This window comes from Ischnura elegans, chromosome 7 (genome assembly GCF_921293095.1).
Source record: "Ischnura elegans chromosome 7, ioIscEleg1.1, whole genome shotgun sequence".
In the NCBI taxonomy this organism is placed as follows: Eukaryota; Metazoa; Arthropoda; class Insecta; order Odonata; family Coenagrionidae; genus Ischnura; species Ischnura elegans.
The window spans coordinates 15913716-15940549 of record NC_060252.1 but is presented as its reverse complement, the minus strand read 5'-3'; the positions used below and the strand labels follow the sequence as shown (position 1 = coordinate 15940549).

The 26834-nt window shown below is 36.4% G+C and overlaps 2 protein-coding genes across 9 annotated transcripts in view; one reads left to right on the top strand and one right to left on the bottom strand.

Annotated features, from left to right (window-relative positions):
- LOC124162210 (probable phosphorylase b kinase regulatory subunit alpha) overlaps positions 1-26834 on the top strand; it is a 76835-nt gene that overhangs the window by 7395 nt on the left and 42606 nt on the right. For 5 of the 7 annotated variants that reach the window (XM_046538661.1, XM_046538665.1, XM_046538658.1 and 2 more), the window contains exons 4-12: positions 236-318; positions 407-598; positions 11897-12085; positions 12197-12349; positions 13439-13615; positions 14377-14514; positions 15603-15678; positions 16272-16381; positions 22819-22966. In XM_046538661.1, coding sequence (XP_046394617.1) covers positions 236-318; positions 407-598; positions 11897-12085; positions 12197-12349; positions 13439-13615; positions 14377-14514; positions 15603-15678; positions 16272-16381; positions 22819-22966 — 1266 coding nt within the window. The remainder of the gene's footprint in view (positions 1-235; positions 319-406; positions 599-11896; positions 12086-12196; positions 12350-13438; positions 13616-14376; positions 14515-15602; positions 15679-16271; positions 16382-22818; positions 22967-26834) is intronic. The other 2 variants (XM_046538659.1, XM_046538663.1) reach the window with 1 other exon arrangement.
- Positions 5290-10666, bottom strand: LOC124162211. 2 transcript variants are annotated; one of them, XM_046538667.1, is made up of 5 exons: positions 10012-10666; positions 9737-9926; positions 8065-8189; positions 6078-7977; positions 5290-5993 (listed from the first exon to the last, which is right to left on the bottom strand). In XM_046538667.1, the coding sequence occupies exons 1-4, from the start codon at positions 10379-10381 to the stop codon at positions 6083-6085; spliced, it is 2580 nt and encodes an 859-aa protein (XP_046394623.1). In that variant the 5' UTR covers positions 10382-10666; the 3' UTR covers positions 5290-5993; positions 6078-6082. The 2 variants fall into 2 exon arrangements, with proteins under 2 accessions (XP_046394623.1, XP_046394622.1); XM_046538666.1 differs by having other exon boundaries at positions 5290-5970.

The window sequence follows — 26834 nt, the reverse complement described above, 5'->3', positions numbered from 1 at the left end:
AGTGAAAAATGTCAAATACATATACATATTAATCATTCAAATCACAAGGTCAAGAAGATTTTGGTCAGCCAGGTTTAATAAAAATCCTAGATTGGGTATAGTTCAGGAGATTCGTGGACATATTCTAAGTTTATTTTCTGTTTCTATTTTCCCTTTTAAATAATAATTTTATGCATATCTTATAATGACATCTCATAATGCCATTGAAATGATTCATTATTCTCTTATCTTTTAGGTCTGCAAATCATTTTTAGCTTGGATGAGGTGTCATTTGTCCAGAACCTCGTTTTCTATATTGAATCAGCTTATTGTACCCCTGTAAGTAATTATTTTGCATCCATAACTCTACTTGTTGTATGTATCATACCCATTGGAAATTATAGGATTTGTTTGGCTTCCTCTGCAGGATTATGGTATATGGGAACGTGGAGATAAAACAAACCATGGTCTTCCAGAACTGAATGCAAGCTCCATTGGAATGGCTAAGGCTGCTCTGGAAGCAATGAATGAGCTTGATCTCTTTGGTGCTCGGGGTGGACCGTCCTCTGTCATACATGTTCTTGCCGATGAAGCTCAGAAGTGTCAAGCTGTTTTGGAGGTAAATAGTTCCCCTCAGGTCTTTTGAGTATGTTCTGTGCAACAGTATGGACTGGTGATGTAAACTAACTTTTCGTTTAAATCCCATTCATCTTATATAGCACACCTATCCTACGTATGTGGATAATGGGGTATTTCAATCAGCTCTGCAATGTAATATGTATATTAAAAGAAATTGGACGAAGAAAGAGATAAGTAATGAGTAGTGATGGGTCGATTCCAAAATTTTATCGATTCCGATTCTGACATTTCGATTCCGGTTCTACCGATACCGATTCCATCGATTCTGATGCCATAGGCTCCAAGAAAAATATCACTTAATTCCAGGCAACAAGAAAACCACTTCTAAAAATATTACTCTGTGAAAGAGTCAGTTGACAAAAGCATCTTTCAAATAATCACTATGTAATTAAAATTTAATAGCTTAATTTCAAAACAGAACATACCTGAGTACAGAAATTTTCATAGCTGTAATAAAGATTACATACTACGTATATGAATCATGTAATATTTGGCCCTTTCAAATTCTCAAGCAGAAAAACCAATTATTCTACATGCTCAGCCAGCAGGTTTTGACGTCTCCATGTTACAGTATTACTGCCTGCCTGAAAATTGCCTTTTGCTACACATGTGTGTTATTGGGCAAGTACTTTCCCACCAAAATTGCAAGATTTCGGAGACTTTGGAATTTTTATTAAAAATTATATCAACGATTTTTTGGATCTTGAATCTTCATGGAATTCAAGTGGTCGAAGCGAACAACTATAGAACTAAACTTTAGTTTTGTAGAGCCAAAAAAAATGCTATACTTCTCACGTCATTTAATCAACCTTAAAATCTCTTGCTTTTTTTAAGTTCAATAAAGAAACTAAACGCTACAAATGAATATCACATCGGACGGTCGCAGTAATAAAAAAGGCTAAAAGAGCCTTGTGGTGTGAAAACTCCCCCTACCGCGCGACTCACCTCGGCGAAGGTGGAAAAGGAAAAAGGGTATCGGTTGTTGCCTTTCACGGAAATAGTTCTTTTTTCTCTCTCTTAAGCATGCTGACTTAATCTCTTCACTTTACTTCAATACCCGAGGCATATTTCTTATGCGTGGGATGGTTCCAAAAAATACCCAATCCTTAGTATTTTCACTCGAGTAATGCGCTAAATTGTCAAGTCGATCTATATATAATCCTTTTTAACATCCTCAGTTTAGTGTTTTAAGTCTATAAAGACGATTATCTATGCTTTAAATGACGATTTTCAAGACTAATGTTTTAAAAAACTTGAAAAATCGGCCTCAGTTACCGAGCCTTAAAGTTCCGCAACGTGTAGCTCAGCCTTGACGCGCGATTGAAAAATCGCTCTTATTTCCTTCGTCGCAAACTTTTTTTTCAAGATTTCTTATTAGTACTCTTTATAAATCTCTACTTTATATTGTGGTACAAATTTTCCGAGTTATATTTTTCGTAAACGAAAGATAATGTCTACTTTATGTCAAATTTCACGTGAAAAACGGGTCGGCCATTTTGCGTTGTAAAACCCGACAGATGAGAGCCAAAATCTTCGAAAGTCATTGAAAGTATAGGCAAAGCACCAGATCAAAGGAATATTGCGTTTTATATTCCATAAAACTCACACCAACGCAAAACCACTTGGATAAATTCAAAGATTTTTTGAGGAAAAACGATATCTCGCGTGGCATTGAAAAATTGGTCATGCTTGGGCCTCTGTATCTCACTAAAGGTTCGTATTTATGTGAAATGGCATATAAAGCAATATTTGGTAATGATGTATGAGTATTTATGCTGAGTTTCAAGTCTCTATCCCCAAAAAGGTCATTTTGGACTTTATTCCAGCTTTTTCCGATTTCAGACCAGTGTGCTCCGGGTAGGAAGACGATCGGCCGCCGCGGCTGGCGTAAAGGTATTCGGCGCCCACGTCGACAACTATAGTGTATTCGGCAAGCTGAAACTACCAGGCCAAGGCATTAGAATGACTTATCGGCTTTAAGGTAGTTTGAGCGAAAAATCAATCATTATAGAATTCTGAGATTTCTATCTCAATGCAAAGAAAAAGTCTTGCTCTTTCCAATGATATCATAATATACACCCCTTACCGGGCTAAATTCAGAGATATTTGTGAGTAAAGAGAAGCTGATTTACATGGCATAGATGGGAGGCATGCGCTTCGACGGCAGAATTTATTTAAATAGAATTATTTCTCGTACATAGAAATCGACAAAAAACTAACTGAGTGTAGTTAACTTCATTTATGAATTTTTGGTCACATTAAATTCATAGGTCACCGGTAGTATAATTAAAATATTTGAAAAAAACTTTTCGTCGAACAGGCATTTCCTGCAGACGACCGGATGCCGAAAGATTCGGTTTGGCAACGCCGCATAAGATTAAATGTAAGCAAACATGATCGCAGACGACAGCATACCAGAAATAAACATAAATGGAGATAATTGATTGCGTACGAGTTTAGTTTACTGATTTTCCATATTGTCGCAGTAAATTCCATGTACAAAAACTACTTCGTGGTGGACATTTGGAAGTGAATCATGAGATTCGCGATTCCTGATACTATTTGGGTTGCTGTAAACTTCGAGTGAAGAGATTTCTTATGTGTATATAAATATGATTTGGTGGAAGGATGTAACCGATTTGACGCACACTTCAGTTTTCTGCGTATTTAATTGTCAAAGTAAGATTCTCCATCCGCATTAATGAACTTGCCATCTGTGACGAAAGCGAGTGGTTCAAACCATCTTACAGGTATGAGCCGTGCGGGAAACCTATTGAACACCGTGAGCAGGTTGTTATCTTCAGGTAATTTTCATATATTTAAGCCAACGCAGTCCGAACCTTACATGAAAATGAACGGACATAATTATTAGCGAGATACGAATGTAGTCATGCGTTTACACGCAAGTTAAACAACAGCACATTACGTATACGGAAAAATGTTTTTGAATCATCTCCCCCAGGGAAATCAGAATTCATCTTACAATGCATAAAACCTACTAAACTTGTTGCCTTAACCGAAATTGAGGAACCTTTCTAAAAAATTAATGTATAACCAGCCCTCCGAAATATTAGCATTGCTTGGCATCGACTTTAAATAACTTTCCTTCCACGTAGTGCAAAATTACAAGACTTGCCCCGATGGGAAGTTCTTGCTCCAATAACTGTAGACTTTCACGTCATGAATGCTGAATTCACTACCAACAATTCAATGAATCCAATCTTTAGATAACGCATAACCGACGTATAAATTAATCTACCATTAATAGTATTATGGGGTCTCAAAGGATGTTCATCTTGCAATTTCCTTACAACAATCCCTTAGGAACAAGAACTTCACACCAAATATACTTTTGCTTACATCATTACAAAAATACTAAGTCAAAGCTAAAATATCCACCATGATCATAAAACTATTCTAAATTAAGCTTGCCATTCATCTCTATGCCTATTGTAGTGCCCCCTTACCTTTAGTTAAACTGGATACGATTTCAACGTTCTGCTTTTCATCTCAAGGCCCTATTTTGGAAATGTATGCACTTAGTTACCAATTTTGGGTGCGTAGGAAGGAAGTAGACAGAAAGTGAAATATGACTACACTCTTGGTATACATATTCATTATTATTACATAACAAAAATTACAAAATATTTTTTAGAAAACCACTCTACATACAATGTCACATAAATTTAGCAATATACATTTCATTTTCACAAAGTGTTGGCCAAGAACATAAGATAGGATAGCCAGGGCTCACAAGATACATTAAATTGGCTACTACATACTTTGCTTCTCTCCATGAGATATTTTTCAACAATTTTATTATTCAAGCTAGCATGTGATTAATAATGAAATATGATTTTTCCTGGAGTATAGGTCATTTATACAAAAGTTAGCAGCCAACAACGTTTCGATTTATTTTCTTAAATCATCTTCAGGGCTATGTTAGAAAAATTGTGAAGCAGTATAAAATACAGAGAATAAGTCTTATTAGTCTTACTCTCTGTATTTTATACTGTTTCACAATTTTTCTAACATAGCCCTGAAGATGATTTAAGAAAATAAATCGAAACGTTGGCTGCTAACTTTTGTATATATGACCTATACTCCAGGAAAAACCATATTATATATTAAATAAGGTCAAGAAACAGAAAAAAATAATATTTAATAATGAAAGATACTTTGTTTCTTCAACAGGCTAATAAAAATCTTTTTTCTATTTTATTACCGGTTTCAGCTACTACACCATTAGTATTTGATAATGATATTATAGATGAAACTGGTAATAAAATAGAAAAAAATTTAACCTGTGGAAGAAACTAAGTGTCTTTCATTATTAATATGGAGTCCTCCCACCACGTATGTGCTCCAAGTTTCAATCTAGTTTGTGATGACTGTTTCCTCAGAATTCCAGCCTAGTGGGATTTTGTCCATTAATTCAGTTACAAAAATTCTGTTCAGGGTGACACAGTACATTCTGCAGAAATGGGCAGAGGTTAATAAGACAAAGAATAATTTCTTTGTTAGTATTCAGCCCTACCTATGCCATGTGTAGACAGAAGCAAAAAAGGGCCATCCTGGCTGTCAAAAACATTGGAGTGGCAGCTCAAAAGCTATGGAGCCACATACTGCAGCAAAATTAATATCCTGCGATGAAGATTTTTTGAGTGACAGCTCTCACAGGAGGGGACCTCATCGCAGGTACAAACAAAATACTGTGTTGGTATGCTGGAATGGGAAGATTCTCAGCAGTGACCAAACCCCAGCCTCTCCACCGGAAACCCTTCACAATCACTCGCTCAACTCTGAAGGAACCTTTGTAAGGGTTTGGGGGCCTAACTAAGGCTGCTTCCGTTGAGTAAACAAACACACAACCACTCATTGTAATAACAACACACAATCACTCATAGTAATAACAACACACATCACTCACCCACACAATCACTCAAACACACAATCACTCACAAAACTTACTCCGTGGGCTAAACTCCGGGAGAAATGCTCAAAATTGAGCAATGGTAATGTCAGGGTACCATGAATTACCAATGAAATCCTTGCTACCCTTGTAACAATGGAATAGCATAATTTTCTTGCCCATCAAAGTGTGCAAAGACATTGATCAGACCTATGGACAAAATCCCACTAACAATTCAGGAGGAAATATCTAGAGTCAATCTTACCCAAAGGCGTTGATGCATTAACCAGAATAAAAGAGAATCACCCAAAAGAAATACATGGATAGATTGCCCAATGTTATATCAGGCAAACCTTAATACCCATACAGTAAACCTGAAGATACTGGTTTAAACACTGGGGAGACATCTGTCATCACAAACCAGACGATGTGGGGGGAATCTGAAAAAAGTTTTTAAAAATCTCTATTAGACTTTATGTTACAACCATTTCTACCATATACATTTAAATTATGCTACACATTAAGCATAAGATAATGCCAGTCTTACCCTTTTTATTCAAGCTTTCTCAACTCCTCTAGGTGTTCACTAATAGCCTGAATTATTCTCCTTCTGGTCGTAACTCGTGGCTTCCCATTGATACTCTCACCTAAGAGTAATCTAATTCCCTCAGTACCAGATATATTGAATATTTCCACCAGCTTCTCCAAATCAATACCAGCTGTGGCCATTTTGGAAATCATTGAGCTTGAAATAACTCTCCCTAGGGTTTGTAATGTTGCCACCTTCTGCGCCTTCCTTACAGCTTGCAATTTCCTGTTATTCAGTTCCTGTAAAGATAAAGAATTAGTAAGGAGTACTTCATTACTTATCTCAAAATGTCTTATGAGTCCATCTAGTAATTGGCAATCAATCATTGCATTATGGGTTCCACTCTTTATTCGTTGCCATTCCTCCCCTTGCAGGTATACTGATGCAAGCTCTTCAAGTTTTCTGCAACTACCCTGACTAATGAGCTTCAATGAGTCAGTAACCCCATACACACTTTTCAAAAGATCGTCGCTCAGGTCCAACTTCTGCAGGCATGATAAAATGCGAGGAGCATCAAATCGGACAATGTTGTGCCCAACTAACACCACCCTTGACTCAAAACTGGATAAGAAACTGATGAATTTCTCACCAACAACCCTTGGAGGGGTTGTTTCAACTCTCTGGTTGTATAGGAAAAGTTCTCCATTAACAACCCTTAACCCTGTCTTCTCTGCTGCAATTGGATGAAATGTTTTGCTGGGCATCATGTAATAATTAAATTCACATTGCCCACTTTTACATGCAAGCTGCACAATATCTGCAGTGGAGGCAAATCCAGTGGTCTCAATGTCCACAATTACAAATGTCACCTCATTTAGAGGTGGTGGCAATTCTCTTGTCGTCTCCTCTAATAAAGCACAGCCTAGATCAGCTTCCATAGCAGATTGGTAACATATTCCCTCTCTACTTTCATGTGATGATATCTTTTGCTTCTGCAATGATTTCAGAAACAACCTACGTCGCTTCACAGGGACTGTTACTTGCCTCCTTACTTTGGCCTTTATTTTCTCTTCCATTCTGCTGGAATAGGACTTAGTGAGACTACCAGGGGAGAGGTCCAGCTTCCTGTTTATGCCAATAACATGTTTGGGGCCTAAATTCTTCTGGCAGGCAGCAGCAGCCACTCTTATATTCAAGGCAGCAGATGAACCATAGTGGCGGTTCTTAGGAGCCCTTATTGCTACCATTTGGTTGAAAGACTCATTTGCCTGTGAAGAACCACCAGGAGCAATTTTACTAGATTCTGCTGCAAAGCTTTCCAATATCTTTTCTAGGGCTGATTTAAGGGCACGCCCTTCAAGTGGTTTCCCACGGGGCAAACTTTTGTGAGAGTAATTGTCAGTGTCCCCTTTACACCACTCTCCACACCCTTGGTGATCCCCAAAAGCATGATTGGCAATATTAATGATTGCCCTTCTTGTTCCCTCTTCATCTCCCCTGTTTTGGTCCACAGCATATGAGAAACATCTCTTCAAATATGGTATAACATTTCTGCCCAAGAGCTGCCGATGACTTGCAGAAGCTCGATATAGCCAAGAAGAGAAACGCTTCTTAGTATGGTTGATATCAGCCCATTTCTGTACAGAGTGCTGCGACTCCCTTTGTACAGCTGCCAGCGTTGAGGAGTCACCATCTCCTATGAGAGTTGTCACTCGAACACCAGCAGTCAAAAAATCTTCATTGCAGGATATTAATTTTGCTGCAGTATATGGCTCCATAGCTTTGGAGCTGCCACTCCAATTTTTTCGGCAGTCGTGATCGTTCTTGTCATGCCCCTGACTACACATTGCACAGGTAGTGGTACACACGTCAAATGCAAGAACTTTTTTGGAGCGGTATCCAATGACAGATCCATGCCCTGCAAATGCAAAAAGAAATTTTAATCGTTAATATAGAGGGACAAATAATACATAATTTATTTCTCAGAAAATATAATGAAACCAACCAGATTTACTGTCATATGACCGCCCATTGCCTCTCTTCTGCCACCCATAGTCATAAGAGGCAATGATATCTACCTCAGCCCCATCACTGCCATGCATAGGAGACTCTTCACTCAGAGTCGTGGCACTGAAATAAATTATGTAGACTGAATGAGATGCCACATATTAGCCAAAGAACTACATTCAGAATTCTGTGACTGGGTAGAATTGTTACTAAGGAATGGAAATAGTATAATGACAATGAAGGTAATCTACTTCACTTATGATGTTACTGATTCAACATTAGAAAGGAATATTGGTTATGTGTAAGACTTTTATACTCTATCATTGGTTATTATAACACCAAAATACATTCTGCTACTTTGGAACTCGTTAGTCTAACAAAAGCATTAATCACCATAGTGAAACAGGTTGTAATTATAATAAATTCAAGAAAGCAATCACAATCAGGACTGCAGCATCAAGAACAACAGGGAGATGATGCCGACAAATAGGAACATTTTCTTGCAATAATGTTTAATAAGGAATTTGAAATGAAGAAGGGTTTGTGCTTGGGATATCCAGCCTTGACTTTAAAAAAATTGACAATAGGAAAAACATTCCTTTTCTGCTGTTTTCCATCCCAGCTGTTGGAGGAGTCAGTTAATGCCTTTAAGTAATCAAGAAAGTTTTTGATCCGCTAAAAGCATTGAAAGTCTTGAATGAATAAGTATTACATAGAACAATAGTTGAGACACTGAGCATGAGCATTAGAGGAAACTAACCTAGGTTTCCAGTTGAAAGTACCCAATGTTCCATACCAGTAAATTGGCTGTGCTGATTACTTTGACCTCTTTAACGAACAATGACTAAGGAATAATAAGCAGGAAGAAATTAGTTTGTCTTTAATTGCTGAAATGCTTAAGACATGGATACTATAATTGAAAATGTATGTTATATAGACTTCTAACCAAATCACCTGATAGCATATCACCATGATCAATCAAGCAGTGGCACTTGTAAGTTATGCCAGAATGTGCATGAATGCATTTTATTTAAAATTAAAGATTTACCACGATTTCATTAACCATGGTTCCTTTGTATTCAGCAGGTATGTATTTCTTTATTTATTACCCTGAGGCCTGACCCTGCATTGTTCAAAGGTTAATAACTTTATAATGGTTCAGTTCAGATCTTAGAAAGTGATCATTTTTCATCATAAGGATACTGCTTTCACACACATAACTTTTAGGAAAATCAGTGATGGTCACCTGACATGATTTTTGCACTATCTGCCTGATTTGAGATGAAAAGCCCCTCCAGTCAACAGCCACTTATTCAACTATGGCCTCATCCTTAGTAACCGATAACAAGTAATACCGAAGGACAGTGATAATAATAATGTGAAGCAAAGGTAAAATTACACTTGAACATAGTAATCATAAAAGAAGCCACTGAAGTTCCTCAATTGTAGTTCATATATTGGACGTGACCACTACTGGTAATGTTCTTGGAAGGTAATGTACATTGAAATAAAAATCACACCGCCGAAATATTCCCAAGTACTATGACAGAACCAAATGAGACCACAAGAGGCACATTTTTGAAAAATGAACATTCTATTTTGGTTTCGCTGGACTAAAAACACTAATATGAACAGCATAATCATAAATAAACTGATACGATGAAACTTACGGTGTTGAGGTCAAAGTGAGAAGCTTCTCCTCCTCCACAGCCTTCTGGCACGACTCTCGCGCCGTCTCTTCAACCGCAGGCCCCACAGATCGCTCGTACCTTTTCCAAGTGGAATTAGCGACAGGCGGAATATTTAGGGTTGCCAAAACCCTATTCATTTGCTCGTGCCCAACACCTGACACGACGCAAGCTGAAAATGGAACAAAAATATATTTTCAGCTAATCAACTTCTTCTATTCCCAAATATGAATTAAGGTATTTACTCGAGCACTTACCTATGGCGGCCTTACAATTCACTGCGTACTGAGCGTACGAGGACTTTGCACAATGCACTGCCGTAGATGTAGCAACTTTTTTCAATTGCTCACAAAAAGAGCAGCGCACCGTCCAAATGGAAGCTAATCCACGCCGCAACTCGCCTTCAATATTTGCAAAGGAAAGAGGTTTTAGGCAGGAATCGCAGTTCATCTGCTTAGCCAACAGATTTACGTCCACGATTCGCCGACCCTCCAACGTGAAACGTGGATTCGCTTCAATTTTGGGCGACGATTCCCTCTTCACCTTCGCCCGGGAAGAAGCTTTCTGCCTCTTCTCAAACTCCTTCTTCCGCACAAACCTTCCGTCTTTACTCCTGGATGGCTTCATCGTAAAAGCAGAGAAGGCTGAAATACTTGCGTATCTCACTAAAAAATTAGAGAAATACTCGACTCTCAAAAATATTTCAACACCGAAATCTCTGCACCCTTCCTACGATTCAAGCTACTTCCAGCTAGTCACGTGTTTTTCTGAATTCCCGGGTTCCCAGGCTAGTTGAAAGTGTCACTGGTGTCACCAACCTAAGAAATTTCACGTTGTTGCCAAGTCGAGCGTCTCTTGGGCATATGTAATTTCTTTCGATAAAATGCTTCGAAATTGTTTTCTAATATGAGTAATCATTACATCTTTACGTTTTAACATTTAAAATTCCAGTAATCCGTACCCCAAGTCGGAGTTAAGGCAAAACTATACTAGGAAAACTTAGTAAGATATTACTAAATTTACCGTTGGTACCTTTGAAAATAAGTCAAGATTAAGTTTAAATTACGTAAAGTTCGTTCATAACTGAGAAAAATAAGTAACGCAAACGAAGATTTTCCGCATAAAATATTGTGAAATTGTGTCAAACGCCTTAATAACTGTTTATAATTGTAAATTTTATTAAAATTTAATCGCTTTTTTGACTTCGGAACTATCTCGCTCAAACCACCTTAAAAACTGCATTATCACATGAGTTTCATGATAGCGCTTCCTGTCGGCAGATTGCTGGACTTACTAGCCTCGAAAGCACTGTAACCTTAACTACTCGACTCAACATTCGTAATGCGACTCGAAACGCTCGAGTCGAGTACTAACTACTCGATCGACCTGAATTTTTGAGTACTCGCACATCCCAAGAAGATATGTGTTTTGTTATTACGATTACGTGGCGCGAAAATTCAAATGACTGTTGGAAACGCGGTCGTTTATTTTGTTGTTTGAAGTACTACTGGAATCGGAATCGATTTTTCGCCTTGGCAAGTACTCGTTTTCGATTCCGGTTCTTGGCCGAGAATCGAAGAATCGAGGAATCGAACCGACCCATCACTAGTAATGAGCCATTCTATTGCAAGTTAAAAAGGAAAAACCCAAAAGTGACCACCCAAATTTCTGAGTTGGAGGCATCATTAGAGTTTTGGTTCATGTACCCATTCAGGGAGAACCTTTCATTGAGGGAAGGAATTTCTCACAGGAGTATGAAAAACAATGAATCATGCAAGGCAGATGAATAGTTGAGAACCAGTGAACCACTTGGCATGTATATGTGAGGTATTATCTGAAAATAGGCCAAGGCCGTTGATTTTTCATTGCAAATGGCCAAGGAAGTCGGTGGTGTAAAGAAAAACTCAACAAGATGGGTCTCCTTATTTTTCAAACCCAATCACTGTTGTAATTTTTTAAAAATTAGATAAATAAGCCATTTGGAAATAATTAATGTTGGTAGTGCTCATTGATATAGCATGTATAGTAAATTCCAATCAAAGCATCTCACATATTACCCTTTAAGGTGAATACTTATTGTTATTTGATGTATTTATACTTAAATGCTAATTTCAAATTTCTCACCTCTATCTTTTATTCTAGTCAATGCTTCCTCGAGAATCGAATTCCAAGGAATTAGACAGTGGTTTACTATCTGTGATAAGCTTTCCAGCATTTGCTGTTGATGATCCAGAATTAATCCGATTGACCCGAGCCTCTATAGTGGACAGGCTTCAGGGTCGTTATGGATGCAAGCGTTTCTTAAGAGATGGCTATAAAACTCCCAAAGAGGTTTGTATTTTCTCATTCCGTCTTATGCACTATCTACAATGCCGTGTAATTGATTGGGGTTTGTGCTCATGAAATTGACTCGACTAATCTATTCTTTTTGTGTGTTTCTAGGATCCTAATCGCCTTTACTATGAACCATGGGAGTTGCGAATGTTTGAAAATATTGAATGTGAATGGCCCCTCTTTTTCTGCTACTTGATACTTGATTATTGTTTTAGTGGAAATAAGGAAGCTGTGGAAGAATACACGGAAAGTTTAGAAGAGGTAATGTGTATTTTTTATAATTTTTTATTTTTTATTGCTATATAATTTGCTGCTATGTAATTGGCTCATTATTTTGTGGGATGTCATGTGTTCAAAGTTTTTCGAAAAATGTTAGAAATGTGAGAAAGTATCAGTCGAAAATTATTGTGTTTAGAAATGTGTGATTGGTGATGATTGCTTCTCTATGAATGTTGTGTCCAGCCTTGCCATGGGATTTATTTAAGACATATGTGATATTTCTTTAAGATTAATTGCTCAACCATTTCCTTTCTAAATTGCATGGTTTATAGTGTGGCATTGCTCATTATTTGTGGAAACTTTGTTGAAGTCTTCAGTCAAACTTCTGGAACTTGATTTCAGGCCAGTGGACTACTGAATTTTCCATTTTACTGCTGGGCTTTATTTCTCCAATTTCAAATATGCTAACTCAACCTCTCTGACATGCCACCTTAGCTTTGCTGGCTTTGTGAACTCTTTTATTCGTTTCATTCATTTTGTGAGGTCCTTATAAAAGCGTATTCCTTCAATGAACAGAGTAGATGGTGTGAAATGTGAGGGAAGTGAACTTTGGTATTGTGCTGTATTTATTTTTTTCTTTTCTTAAGGGAGCTGCATGGCTCCGTCATAACAGCCTTATGCCTCAATCTGTACCTTAAAGTAATCCTGTTTTGGTGTATTGTTATGCCTTTCAGTTGTAATGGTATTGTAGAAAACCCCTCTTCAATGAAACTGTCTCACACAGTTATTATTTTATAATTTCCTTATCTAATTAATAAAGTCGTCTCTTACTTGCTATACACGGGTAGTAACAGTCAGCAAATACAACAGCATTGATTAAAAAACTGAATTGAAGTGTTAGAAAAATGTCATTTTGTGCCCTCAAGGTGATGGCAAACTGAGCCCAGAAATATTGGTGTTTATAAACTCATTGACCTGGCGTAAGGCCTGAGAAAACTTCATAAGTGAACTCTTATTGTGCAAGTTGAGGTTCTTCATGCAATATAGATTGTTTATTTCAATTTTACAAAAGTTTGTGCACCACTGGACTTGGTATTCGTGTTTCTTGATTTTTTTCTCTAACTCTGTTAGATAATGGTGCGCCAAGAAGATGGTGGAATGAGATTAGTACCTGAATTGTATGCTGTGCCAATTGCTAAAGCCAATGCTGAGAAAGCGGAACCAGGAAGCCAGGATAGACATGTCGTTGGCCGTTGTCCATTTTTATGGGCCCAATCCTTATATATAATCGGAAAATTATTGCAAGAGGTAAATTAATGTATTTTTTATTTTGCTCATTACCTTAAACCATGCTTGTTGGTGCATTTACTTTTGGAATTCTGTCACGTAATATATTTTAGTTAATGTTTGCTTGTCTTGGACCATTTGCAATGAATGAATCTCCTATATTATTTCTACTGTATAGATACCTTTTTCTCAACTTATACGCAACCAAACTCTACAAATGAGGTACCAAAATGCACAGAATTTATCAGAGAACATGTGACGGCATATCTTACTTCCTAAATATTGCTATTGTTTCCTAGAATTGGTTTTTAAATAATTAAAAAAAAAACAAAACAAAAAACAAAAACCGGTAAATATTCCTGACGTTAGCGGCGCACAAACTGATACATTTGTTCATTTGCAACAATAACTCGCATTCTTTAAATAACTTTTATCAAAATGTGGCTGATTCCACATTCAAGTCTCCTGTTGATACGTAAGTATGAGTCATCATGTGCGCTTAACAGAGGATATTGTAATTACTTCCAATGTTGTGTTTAAAGAGGTCCTCTGACCTCAATTTGTACATGAACATTCCAATTAAATTTATACATAAGACCCTGCCTTTTTTTTCTACATTTTAAAATTAGAAATGCGCCTATCCCTCTGTGGACCTGTATTGAAAAGAGAGGGGGAAGCCCGCTCGTATCTTTTTAATAAAGATACCTACTGTACACATTTATTTTATAACTGTTGTGTTTATATATCCTCTTTCCTTAATGTTTATTTCCTTCTCTTTTCAGGGATTTTTAGCAGCTGGAGAACTTGATCCATTAAACAGGCGTCTTTGCTCTGAGAAAAAACCTGATGTTGTTGTTCAAGTGGTCATATTAGCTGAAGACAACTATGTTAGGGAGAAACTTCAGCAGCATGATTTCCATGTAACTATAGATCACTTCTTTCTTTAGTTTTTAAGGTTCTTTCTTTAGTTCTTGCTTTGTAAGCTAATTCCGCGAGATGGAGTATTCTATCGATCAAGGGACATGAAGCAGGCCCCAGTGCATCCCATAGGAGCTTGATTTATGTTGCCGCTTTGGGTGTGTTTAAATTGGGTTTCAATAAGTTCACTGCATGGGGATGACTGCAGTGCATTCCAATAAGTCTCAGTATTTGCAATGTAGTAAATGCTATTGAAATAGCTTAGAAAATTAGTGAATTTTATAGATTATGTCATCATGAGTTAAAATTTTGTTTTTATGCCGCAAGTGAAGCTTATTTCCCCCAAAAAAATTCGAATCACCCTGTCGTCAGTACGAGTGTTGGATTTTGTAAACGTATGTAAATTAATGGAGGGTGATGACACATCTAGAAGACTGGAGAATCTTCTGTTCTAATATTTGTGCTGATTATATTTCCATTGCTGGTCCTGAAACTAAATAAAGATGGAAACAGTGGAAAATTAGCCAGATAAACCCTGTAACTTCTCCATCTCATTCACTTATCTTGTCAGTTTACTTCATAACTGGGTAAGAGCTCACATTTATTAAAAAATATATAATCAGCATGCTTCAAAATTATTTTCCTGGAATATCAGAAAATATTCAAGACTTTTTTTTATTGTGATATTTGAGCTATCCTTGAAAGGAGGTGAAAAATTGATTATGTGTTTCCTTTACCATTGGGCAACCCCAGATATGTCAGTCTAAGTCCAAGGGGGTCCTAAGTGTAAAGTATACCACCCACAGTATACCACTCACATAACATGAAATTTACTTTACTCAAATTTTTTGGGGCTTATCTCTCATGTTAAGCTAGGTTTACATTTTTTTTTAAATTTCTCATGTTGTTTCCACTGGGAGTTATTTCCCATAAAATTATCACTATGTATTTTCCAACATTCATTTCTAATTGGTTTTTCTATGTGCATTTGATTCTTATCACTCTGTGTTTTGTTCTAGTGAGACTTTGTCCGTCTTGAACTGAATTGAGAAAAAATTTAAACTGTTTTTATTTCAATTATTATTTCTAGGTTCAAACTATTGCAGAAGTTGCCCCAATAGAAGTCCAACCAGCACGCGTTTTGAGTCATTTGTATACATACTTAGGTAAGAGTATATTGATGCTTATAAACAATGATTAAATCCTACAATTAATGATATTAGTTATTCTCTCACCTAATTAGAATAGAGACGTTACTTATCTTGTACCAATGCTTGCTTTCAATATTTTATTTAATTGCTTCCTTTGAAGTTGTATATGGGCTTCTTATTATTCTTCTGGTGCCAAGAAACTATTTTTGGCAGTATACTCACCATAAATTTTTGAGTGCCTAATTTAAGTTATATTTTTGGAAATAATCTTACTCGTATATTCTTTATGTATTATAATTCATTGTTAAAATGAAATACTAATTGCCTCCAGGTCAATTTAGAAAATGAAATTTATGTTTATGGACAGGGTAAGTGTGTACATTGTCACTCATGCTTTTGGTAATTGTCCCATCCCTTGTTTCAAGAAACTTTTATTGCAATGGAAAATTTTGTTGGTAAAAATGAGATGAAATATAGAATAGCCTGGAGTATATGTCTGGAGTCTTCTCTATGTGAAGTCTTTCCTAGTGCCTAGAACTTTTTTGAACTGAACATGTTTTTATTGCATTTTAAAAATTTTTACTTGTTTATTTGTGATTTTATTTCAGGTCGTAATGAAAAGCTTGGTTTGACTGGGAGAAGATCAAAAGACGTTGGTATTCTCAGCACTAGTAAACTCTATTCTTTACAAGATCGAATCTTTGCCTTTACTCCTCAGGTAAGGTTTACTGACATTTCTTTCAATGCTTATATGATGATATTTTTATTCCTAGCTGGTGAAATTTGTTGATTTAAGGTATAAGGAGAGATAAACGAAACAAAGTCATTAAGTTTCTGGCTTCTAAAATCTAAATAGTGAAAGACAAGACAGAAAAGCAACATAATTTTTTTTCATTTTTTAAAATTTAATGGAAATGCATTCCAATTGCATTAGATGTGTATAAATCTTAAAATTCCAAAAAATGGATTTCATTTGGCATTTGTTTTGTCATAGTTTAACTTTTTGTGATTATGCGGATCCACAAAGGAAAATGAGAAAATCTAGCCTTAAATATGAGTGGGAAGGTTAATTGTTCATAAATTTACATTCATCGTGTAGTAATTATCTTTTTCCAATACACCCATGTCTCGTATAGCGCAAGGGATGCGTTCCTCGGGGTCTTTGCGCTATACGAATTTGCGTTATACGAGAGCGTTTTATCATTGGGAAGATAGGGATGCGTTCCTGGTAGGATAGGTCTTGGGTATTGAATTTCCTCTAAAACATCTATATTCCCATAAAAAGCCTTAGAAAACATTATTTCTATAAATATTTATAGTTTAAAACATCTTTAAAGATAGTATGCACGCATTCAAAGACTTTTATTCACGTTAAAAAAAATTCTTACGTGCTTTTGAAATTCCCTCCTGTCGTGCGGGTGGGCTAACATCTGCTATCTCAGGGGATCGTAATGCGTTGCCGGCAATTGACGATTTTTCAAACTAGTCTAAAAACAACTATTGTGTCACCCAGGCCCTTTTGTCGCTCATCAAAATGACAGGAAAATGCTACTTCGAATGCCATTTCATAGCTAGCGGAGTTTATGAATGATAAATCATTTTAATTTGAAGTCCTCCGAGTCATTAGCAGCTACGTGAAACAGTCTTTAAATGCCTTGAAACCTGACCCAGGTTTTCCTTCCCTGAAAATGAATGAACGAGATTGCATTCTTTTCCAAAACAATATCGTCTCGTCAACACTAAAAACTGGTTGAGGGGGAAAGGAGCCACTTTCAATCACAGCTTGGAGTTCATCAGAAAATGTTGCGGTGACTGCGCTATCAACATTTGCATATTCACCTGATATCGCCGCACTGAAAATACCTGCTTGCCGTTTAAATGCTGGAACCAACCGGAGTTTTCACTAAATGTCTCTGAGCGATTACCACTCCAGTCTTTTTGTACTGATTCTCTATGAACTTTCCGTATGTGTAGACCGCTTGGTTGAAGTTGGTGCGGCTGAGGTCACTGATGTTTTAACTTCGTCTTTGTTCTTAATAAGGCATCGTACGTTTAAACTTCCGCGCAATATTGCTTTGACGCTCTCCATTTTCAAAGCAATTGACCTCTTTCAATTCCTCTTCTAGGTTTATAGTTTTTATTGATAAATTCTTGATTTTTCTACACGCATTCCTATTTTTTGCCATATTCTCTTGGTTTTTACTCTGTATGGCTCTATCTAAATCACCTTCCACTGCTGAACTGTATTCCTGAGACGCAGAAGGCCTAAGACTGCGGGGAGGGAACGAAGCCATTGTGTTTGAGACTCTATAGCGGACCCTTTTATGTGTTGATGCTATTCATGCGCAACTCGGCCACCGCTCCATTTCTCCCCCGTGAATACCGATGACCTTGAAGGCTTCAGCGTAGACGGCGTAGACGCTCTACCTGGAAGTCAATCGCCCGATAACCTATGACGGCAAAAATACGTCTCAAACCGTATTGCTGAAAAAAAATCATTTCCACTAGCCTCACGCTTAATTAACGATCTAAATTATTTATTATCATTCTGTTAAGGAGACAAGATAAATTACTTCGGTAAGCCGGCTATCTGGACCCAATGACGAGGAATACTTTTGGCCATTGCACAGCAATAGATTTCGATTAATATATAAACAAAAAAGATGCTTTGAGGCAAGCAATAATATTAATATGCGTAAAATGATAGAAATTTTGTTTGTATCACGAGAGCGTTTAAGAGTTTTTATTAGGCTACACTGCGTTGCAATGTTTCCCCGAGGAACGTATTTGCGCTATATCGAAATTGCGCTAATCGAAATTGCGCTATACGAGACATGGGTGTACTGTGGTAAATATTTAAGTTTTTAATGTTTTTTTCTAATTTTTCCTCTGAATGGAATATCCATCACTCTTGAAGTGGACTGCAGAATAATTGTAGCATTTAGTTTTACAATAAATAATTTTTTATTTTTCTATTTCCATCAGTATGCTGTCTTTTTTTATTTAATTTCATTCAAGTGAGAGAAGAATTTTGTGTTGCAAACACCAACCATACCTCAGCCCTTGGGCATTGTCTGCGTACAATCAGCACACTTAAAATTCTTGAATATGAAAGACAAGTTTCATTACTCTATAAGCTAAACCTCTATTTTCTAAGAAAGCACTTAAATTATGCTTCAATCTGTAAAAATGTTGCTAATATTTTTGTGTGGTTATGCACTGGTCTGTGGCCAGGGTAGAGGATAAGAGGGAAGCAAAGTTGATCATTTCAGGCTTCACCAAGTGGAAGTTGCTTATAAATGAATGAGTAGAGCAAAACGTTGCTGTAGGGTATTCGAATTTATAAAATGCATTTGATATAATATTTCTTTGCTTATGTTGTTGGTCACTAGGTTTCCCAAAAATATATACATATTTTCTTTGTTTAAAATCCCACATCTACCATTCCCACTTATTTAATTTTTCTACATATGGGGTAGGTTTTCCATAATTTCAAAGTTTGTTTTAATGCTTTAGTCCAAATTATCAAATATTGAAAATATTTGGAAGATTTGAAGTTTGTCCCTTTGCAATTAACTTATGATATCCGTGGCATTAATATGGACTTCAAATTTTTGCAATGGGATGATCGCGTGACATTTACCTTCACGGAAGCTCCGTGCTCATGTTATATAAACATCATGGTGCATGATTGCATTCAGTGATCACGAAACCGTGTCCCACAGCAGTTGCATACTGGGCAACTTGCACAGAATACGACTACGTAGCGTGGTGCCCGAGAGTTTAGTTTCCGATATCGCACAGCAATTTTGAAGCATTCATGCCAACCAATTTTCTGAATCCATGATCTTTCAGAGGCGGGTGCGCGGTTTTTCGTAAACCAGGTATTTTATGAAGCAAAAGGAACTCAAGTAAAATCGCTGTCGGGAAAAGGAAGCTGTAAATTATTACGGAAAGCGATCTAAAATAACAATGTGCGTAGTTAATATTGATAGCTTGATTTGCCTAAATAATGAAAATTACAAGAAATTACAGTGAAAGTTTGGATTACTCGTGTTTTCAGGTTAGGTATTCGTGCCACCTGCCACCATCATTAGCCCGGATAATCAGAAGTAAGCTGTATGTCTTTAGTAGAGTATTAACTTAACAGTAAGATCTGATGCTTTCCCAGCATATGCTGGTAGTGAAGGCTGTTCAGGTCGAATATTAAGACAACAATTTGGGTCCTCACTTTTAGTTTCTTAATTTTGGTTATGTTAATGAGAAACAAGGTTAGACTCGGCATATTTGATTTCTTGGTAAGAAATATCCGAATGAACATGTCACTTCATGGTAGATTTCAATTCTTGAACACATTTTCAGGAGAGTGTTATGTGTGTTAGTAGAGAACCATCTGATTGCCAAAATTCTATGGACTCTAGCAAGGAATGTCCTAACCAATAGATTTTAGAAGAGTAAAAGATAATTGTATTCATATGTGGTGATACATACTTACAAATGAGAGAAGCCACAAAATGATAATGTAAAACAGATTTTGTCAGTTTGTGTTTCTGACTGCTTACTTGCCCTTTGAAGAGGTCTGCTTTGTGTTTGCCACCATTTTTCCAAGAATTTTATCAGTGGTAATTTCACCCTTTGAAAATTATTAAATAATTGCGATATTTTATCTAAAGATTGAGGTGCCAGTATATTCAAAAAGAAATTTCAGACTATGCTGCATTAGTGGTGTGATAATTGAGTTAGCCTAGCGAAGAGTGGATGAGTAGCCCATTGTTTTGGTTGTAGGCCTGTTTGTTTGTCTTTACGTATTTTCTTGGCAGCACTAATGAGGCCAATTTTTGTAATATTTGAATGGAATGGGTTTCATTTCCAATCCTCTCCTGTTGAAAGTATTGTTTGTGAACATCACCATTTGTGAAGGGCACATACATGCATGGCTTGCATGAAGAGTTCTCTCGCAAATTAGATAGTATTTATATCAAAATTCTGTCATCATCCCTAATCAATAGGTCAGTTCACTTCTCAGATCCTCAGGTTCGTAAGATTGTAACCTGTACCATAACCAATTCCCAAAAGAAATGATGCTGAAATGATTGGCAGGTAAACTTATTCGAACCATGTCCAATTTTTGAAAGTACATATGTAATAGTATTGCTCTGAATCCCCTAAACCTTTTGCTTCCTGCCAGTCCTCTCAAGGGAAACAAATAATGGTTATCAACCATCAAAGGCAAGGATGAATAAGATGAAGGCAAAAGATGAATATGCACGACTGTCATAGTAATTTATTTGTATTAGTATTGTCAAGGTAAATTTTATATGAGCCCAATGTGCTTTATTCACTCTTAATTTTCATCAAAATATCAAGTATGTACATATATTAAGAAGGGAGGTACATACAGTGAAACCTCGATTTCACATTCCCCCATTTTACATTTTCCCTGATTTTGCACACTTTTTATCAGGTCCCAAACAATACCGTCTGTAAACAATGATACTCTATTTTACAATTTCCTCAATTTTGCACTTTTTGTAAGTGGTCCATTCAAAAGTGTAAAATAGAGGTTTCACTGTATATTTTTTGCTTCTCTGCTTCCTTCAGCTATGCCTATTTTAAGTGGGAGAAACTTACTGATAAGGAGGACTCCGAGTGGCTTTGCTTTTTGTCTGAGAATTAATATAGTAAAATTTTCGAGCTTTTTGTCCACTTTTCCTTATTTACCTCTTTTAATAAATACAGTGAGTCCTCGTTTAACGTCACTTACCGTACCTGAATAATGTGACGATAAACGAAATGATGTTAATCGAAACATAATATCCCATAAGAAACAATGTAAAAAGTGAATATCGGCTCCTAGACCTCACAATTCCTACGCGAAAAAATTTTAGCGTATCATAATTTTTTACGATGGGAATGCCAAGCTATGGCATAAATACGAGATCCTGTCTTCATCGACGACAATAGCAGCACTGACGTAAATCCTTCTCCATTTTTGTATCTTCCTGCATTTGCTTTTCGGCTTCGCTATGGTGGTCGCCCGGGCGAGCATCGCCTGGGCATCATCATCGCTGAAACATCGTCGCAGTTAACAGGAACCAAAATTATTGTGAACACGGCAAAAAAGTGACGACAAAAACTCGAGAGTTCTACACGGAAAAATTCCTTGAAATCACTTTTTAGGTTCCTGAAAACCATTATGTCAAGTAAAACCTTGCGCACCTACCTAAGAATTTGTTTTGCAGAAAATTTGCTAAAACCGTAATCGCAATTAACAATAAACACACCGTCTTACACTTCGTTTAGACTGACTGTATTACCGCCCACAAAACGAACAATTCAACACCGCTTCGCGTTTTTTTTCTCGCGCGAAATTTAAAGGCCTTGATGTTACCGCGAAGCGAAGGTGCGATAAACGAATGACGGTCTCAAAATTTTCGTGACGTTATCGCGAAATGACGTTAAACGGGGTGACGTAGAACGAGGACTCACTGTACTCATCACATGGTCAGAGAATTAAAGGGTTGTAATGAAGCTAAAGCATTAGGTTTTCGACTCAATTATGTCCATGACAGTCTTACATTAATGTGGCCATTACAAAGTTCACCTTCTAGCACATATATGTAGCTTCTGTTGACATTTTTATTTCAATGGATGGAATGCAATAGTGACTTTGATCCTTGGAAAAGCAAAATGACTGTGGGCTTCTAGTTGTTTATTTTGTAGTGTTCAAGTTCTCTTTTGTGTTTGGAGTTGGGATTTGAATTTTTAGTTTCTTCATTATTCAGGCAGCTGTTTTTTAATGTAATTTATGCTCAGATTATAGCTTTATTCTCTCCTTTAATTTGGGCTTATTAAATGGAAAGTAGTGCGAAGAAAGAGTGTGCTGATGAATTTTATAAAAGTCTTGTTATGACTGAACATGTGCTACCAATTCATGATTACATATTTGAATTGATAAATCAAAGCATCATCCTTTTGTAAAAATTGCCATTTTGGTTTGCATACTGCTATGATTTCATGTGTTTCCTTTTCATTCATTTGAAAATAATTACCATTCAACAGGAGAGGATTACTTTTGTTATTATCTTTGATTTAATTTTTTGCCTGCCATTGTTTGCTGTTGCTTGGATGTTATTATGCCATCTTTTTCTTTAGCTAACCGACTTGCAACGATTCTACATTGCTTCTGACTATGAGCTGATGATAGACATATTCAAGAGTGAAATTAATTTTCTGAAATCAAGCTGGCAGAACATGTTAGGAAGGCCCCTGGTTGTAATGGCAGTGAAGAGTATTCATCTAGGTATAATTTTCTTTACATTGGACTAATATCATTTATGGAAGGGTTTCATAATTTCACATTGTGTAATTTGATTCTATTTAGTACTTTTTGCTTTAATAGAACATCACTATCTGCCTTAAAAACATTTCTCCTGTGTTATTCCAATGAATTCTAAAACTTTCTCTTTATTAATATGTAATCACTGATCTTTTATGTTTTTGGGACTTCGAGGTATTTGCTATGACCTGATCACTGAAAACACCATAACAACTTCTGGTTTTTGAATGGAAAAACTATTTCAGCTCTTATTTTCTTTTAATGCTACTATCAAATTATATTGTAGATTATGTATTATCTGATTTTCACTAATTTTCATACCTAATGAAATCTAAGCTCGTAGAAATATCAGTGGAACTTGATATTTCTAAGTGATGATTTCTATATGAATTGAAACTAATTACCGGTGCACTCAACTTCGTATTTTTGACTTGTTTTGTCAGGTTGAAGCCTATTTTGGTATGGAGTACACTTTTAAGTGAGGTTAATTGTGCAAAATTATTTATGATAGTATTGCTGAATTATAGGTGGTGCACTGCTTCACTTGCACTGATATAATTTGCATGATAGGGAGTGGTACATAATGATTGAATAGGAAGGTGCGAATTCTTCCTTAATCTTAGCAGTGTGGATATCTCATAAATGAAGTTGCCCTCCTTCATAATTTTTTTTCTTTGTAACAACTCGCTTATTGAAATTTCAGTTACTTTTGCGGTGGATAGTGAAAATTTCAACCTAATTTGGTTGTGCATATTGTCTTAGTGGAATATCTTATTATTGTCTATTTTATGAGTCTGTTTTCACAGTGCATTAAAATAAGTGAATGTTTAGGCAGTTTTTCATTCCCTCTATGTTTATTTTTCAAAGTCAAAATGCAGTACTCTTTACATGATCAATTTTCCATGGTCCATATTTCTATCATTATAATGGACTGCTACTATATAGTAATAATTACTGCTGTTTAGTACAACATGCTTTAGCCTGCCCACCTCCTGTTATGAGGGTTAGGAGACAAATTAATTATTTTTCTTAAAGCCAAATATAGCTGTGACTTAAATATTTTTATTGTGTATATCATTTATAATGCCAGCTGATGGGAAATTATGATAAAATTAGTATCTAGGCAACAGTGAAATTTTCTTATAATTTAGGATATCATAATTTTTCTTTGTGCTCATATTCACGTGAGTTGCTGGTGTCGGTATTTTTGTATAAAATGAATATGCATAACAGCTTTTGCTACAAAGCAATGAGTTGTCTGAGCTTTTTTCTGACTTTACTTTTGGCTATTGTGTTGTGCTTTATTTTCCTTGTTGCTCGTTCAGCTACGTTGAATGCCATGAAGGGTGCAGTTCTTGGTTGAGGCTATTGAAAGGTATACCTATAGCATGCTTATTGCATCTTCTGCTAAAAGACTGACTTATATATGTGGTTAGTCACTTTTTTATCTAATTGCTTACACTTTAAACATTAAATTTTGAAAGTTTCTGTGTTATAACACTACAGCATGCCAAAGAATAAGTTCATAATTACATATGCTAATCTAAATCACATAGATTTGTGGCTTTTACAAAAAAAATGTTGTGATCCCAGTGTGATATTGGTCTCATTCTTTATTTTCATCATTATATTATGATTATAGTTCGTAATTCATCAATATTGTTTAATTATGGTTTTTGAATAAAATTTTTCCTACAAATATCCTTAACACCCTAGATAAGTACCAATGCTTCAATTATGTAGTTACTTCGCGATCACGATAATTACCGTATTTCTCCAAATATAGTTCCCCTCTGAGTATAGTCCCCCCCTCCCCCTGATTTTGAGGCTTCAGTTTCGGGAAAATTAAAAAAAAATGTGTTTGAATATTGTCCCCCCCCCCTTTACTTTTACATTGGGCATTTTTGGAAAAAAAGGGACATACAGGCATCCCCCGAGTTACGTAAGAGATGCGTTCCGGCAGACTCTGTGTAAGTCGAAATTTACGTAAGTCGAACCTTTGCGTTAGTGCTTCAGAGATTGCAATCGGCGCAGCGAAATTATCAGCGGAGAAATGCGCGGTAAATTCTCAGTGAAGTTTCATTCAATTCACTGCGATATTCATGAACTCTACCGCGTATTCTCACGTCATTAGGTACAAAATCGATAAACGTTAATATAGTCTGAGAGTTGCATCTCGAGCATTGCCAATCAAAATGCGTAATATTATTCCCAGAGTTGACTGATCGCGTGGATTCGGGAAAGTACGGTATCTCAACGCTACATTAATATACTGAATACTTAAATTGATTCATTATGTTTTACTGCGATCTAAGGGCCCAAATAATGCATCGTCTACTTACCTATAATCATTATATCTTCTGCCTTTTATGTATTACGTTGATTTATGAATGTGGTGGTTTCACTGTCACAGTTAATACACGTAGGAGGAGTGTCTAGGATTACGAGCAAATAACATACAAAAAAATACCAGTAAATTACTATATTCTTAGATACATTCACACGCACATACACTCAATCTTTCACGCATGGATACATACTTTCATTATCTCATATCTCAATAAAATAACGTGAAAATATCATCATTTGAATATTTACTTCGCTGGAAACATCGAGGAGTATTTCCAAAGCACAAAGCTAATTAAAAGTGAGCTTTTATTCAGCCAACTCCGTCATTAGCGTGCAACTAAGTTAGGGGGGAAAAGCTTTCAATGACGCAATATTGATTTACAGTTGCACACAATATGAGAGAACGAGAAAATGCAGCTTAATAAAATTTTCTGCCAGAAACATGTAAACAATTACGCAATTAATATCGTGTGTCAAATTTTTCTTAACTTTTTCGCGGCGTTCATTGCCAACACTCAAAATTTCAATGCCGTTACGTGGGTACTAAACAATTCTTTTCCGCAATAAAGATTTCTGCTTGAACTTCATTTTCTTTTAATTCCACAGATAGAAATGTCCAAACTTTGGATACAATTTTTAAATAGTCGAAAGTCTGAGTTCGGGTGTGCATGCTGTATAACAAGTTGTATCGTACAGGAATGAGCACTACCACATCCATCGCTGGAACTGCATATTTTCACGTTGATTGCTGACATGGGATTTATAAGCGATTTTTCTACAGAAATTAATGAAAATTCCTTCGAGAAATGACATAAATGGGTCACTTTGTTATTTTTAGCACGTAAAAAACTCGATAATTATTCGATATTTTTTCTACAATAGGTTGTACGAGCGAATATCTACTTCTTCGCACTCGCATTCGAAAATTAACGTAATCATTTGAAATACGGTTATCACTTACGTAAGTACGGATTTACGTAAGTCGAGACATGCGTAACTCAGGGGATGCCTGTATACGGTGTATGGTATTTCCGCAGAACCCTTTCAACACAGTTTCAAAGGTGTTGATGCCCTCATCTGCAATTCCATAGTAGTGTTCCTTTAAAATCTTAAAACCAGTTTAAAAGAATAACTTGGGGCCAAGCAAAATGCTGATTTGCATTCGGACTCCCTCAACCAATATTCTCTAAGTGGATGGTGTCCCCTGAATGAGAACTGGCCCCCCTTCCCTGACTGCATGAAATTATCATGCCTGTGATTTGGTCTGGGGTGAGCTTTATCCTCAGCTGTCCAAACCAACCTTTGGGTTGAAGTACTGTGTATATAGAAATTTATGTTTAATATTTGCATAGCTGTTTTGGTATGGTGCTTTTTTCCCTTTGGTATCTATAGATACAGATGTAGTTTTTTGTAGTATTTACATATAGAAATACTCTGTGGTGTTCCTAATTTCTTATTAAAAACCAAGATGTCTCGTGACAGC

What these genes read in the sequence shown, in the direction of transcription:
- LOC124162211 (XM_046538667.1), bottom strand. Translation starts at nt 10,381, where the DNA reads ATGAAGCCATCCAGGAGTAAAGACGGAAGGTTTGTGCGGAAGAAGGAG. An exon ending in GAATTGTAAGGCCGCCATAG is followed by an intron (nt 9,927 to 10,011) that starts GTAAGTGCTCGA and finishes TTCCATTTTCAG; the next exon opens with CTTGCGTCGTGTCAGGTGTT. An exon ending in CTCACTTTGACCTCAACACC is followed by an intron (nt 8,190 to 9,736) that starts GTAAGTTTCATC and finishes AATTTATTTCAG; the next exon opens with TGCCACGACTCTGAGTGAAG.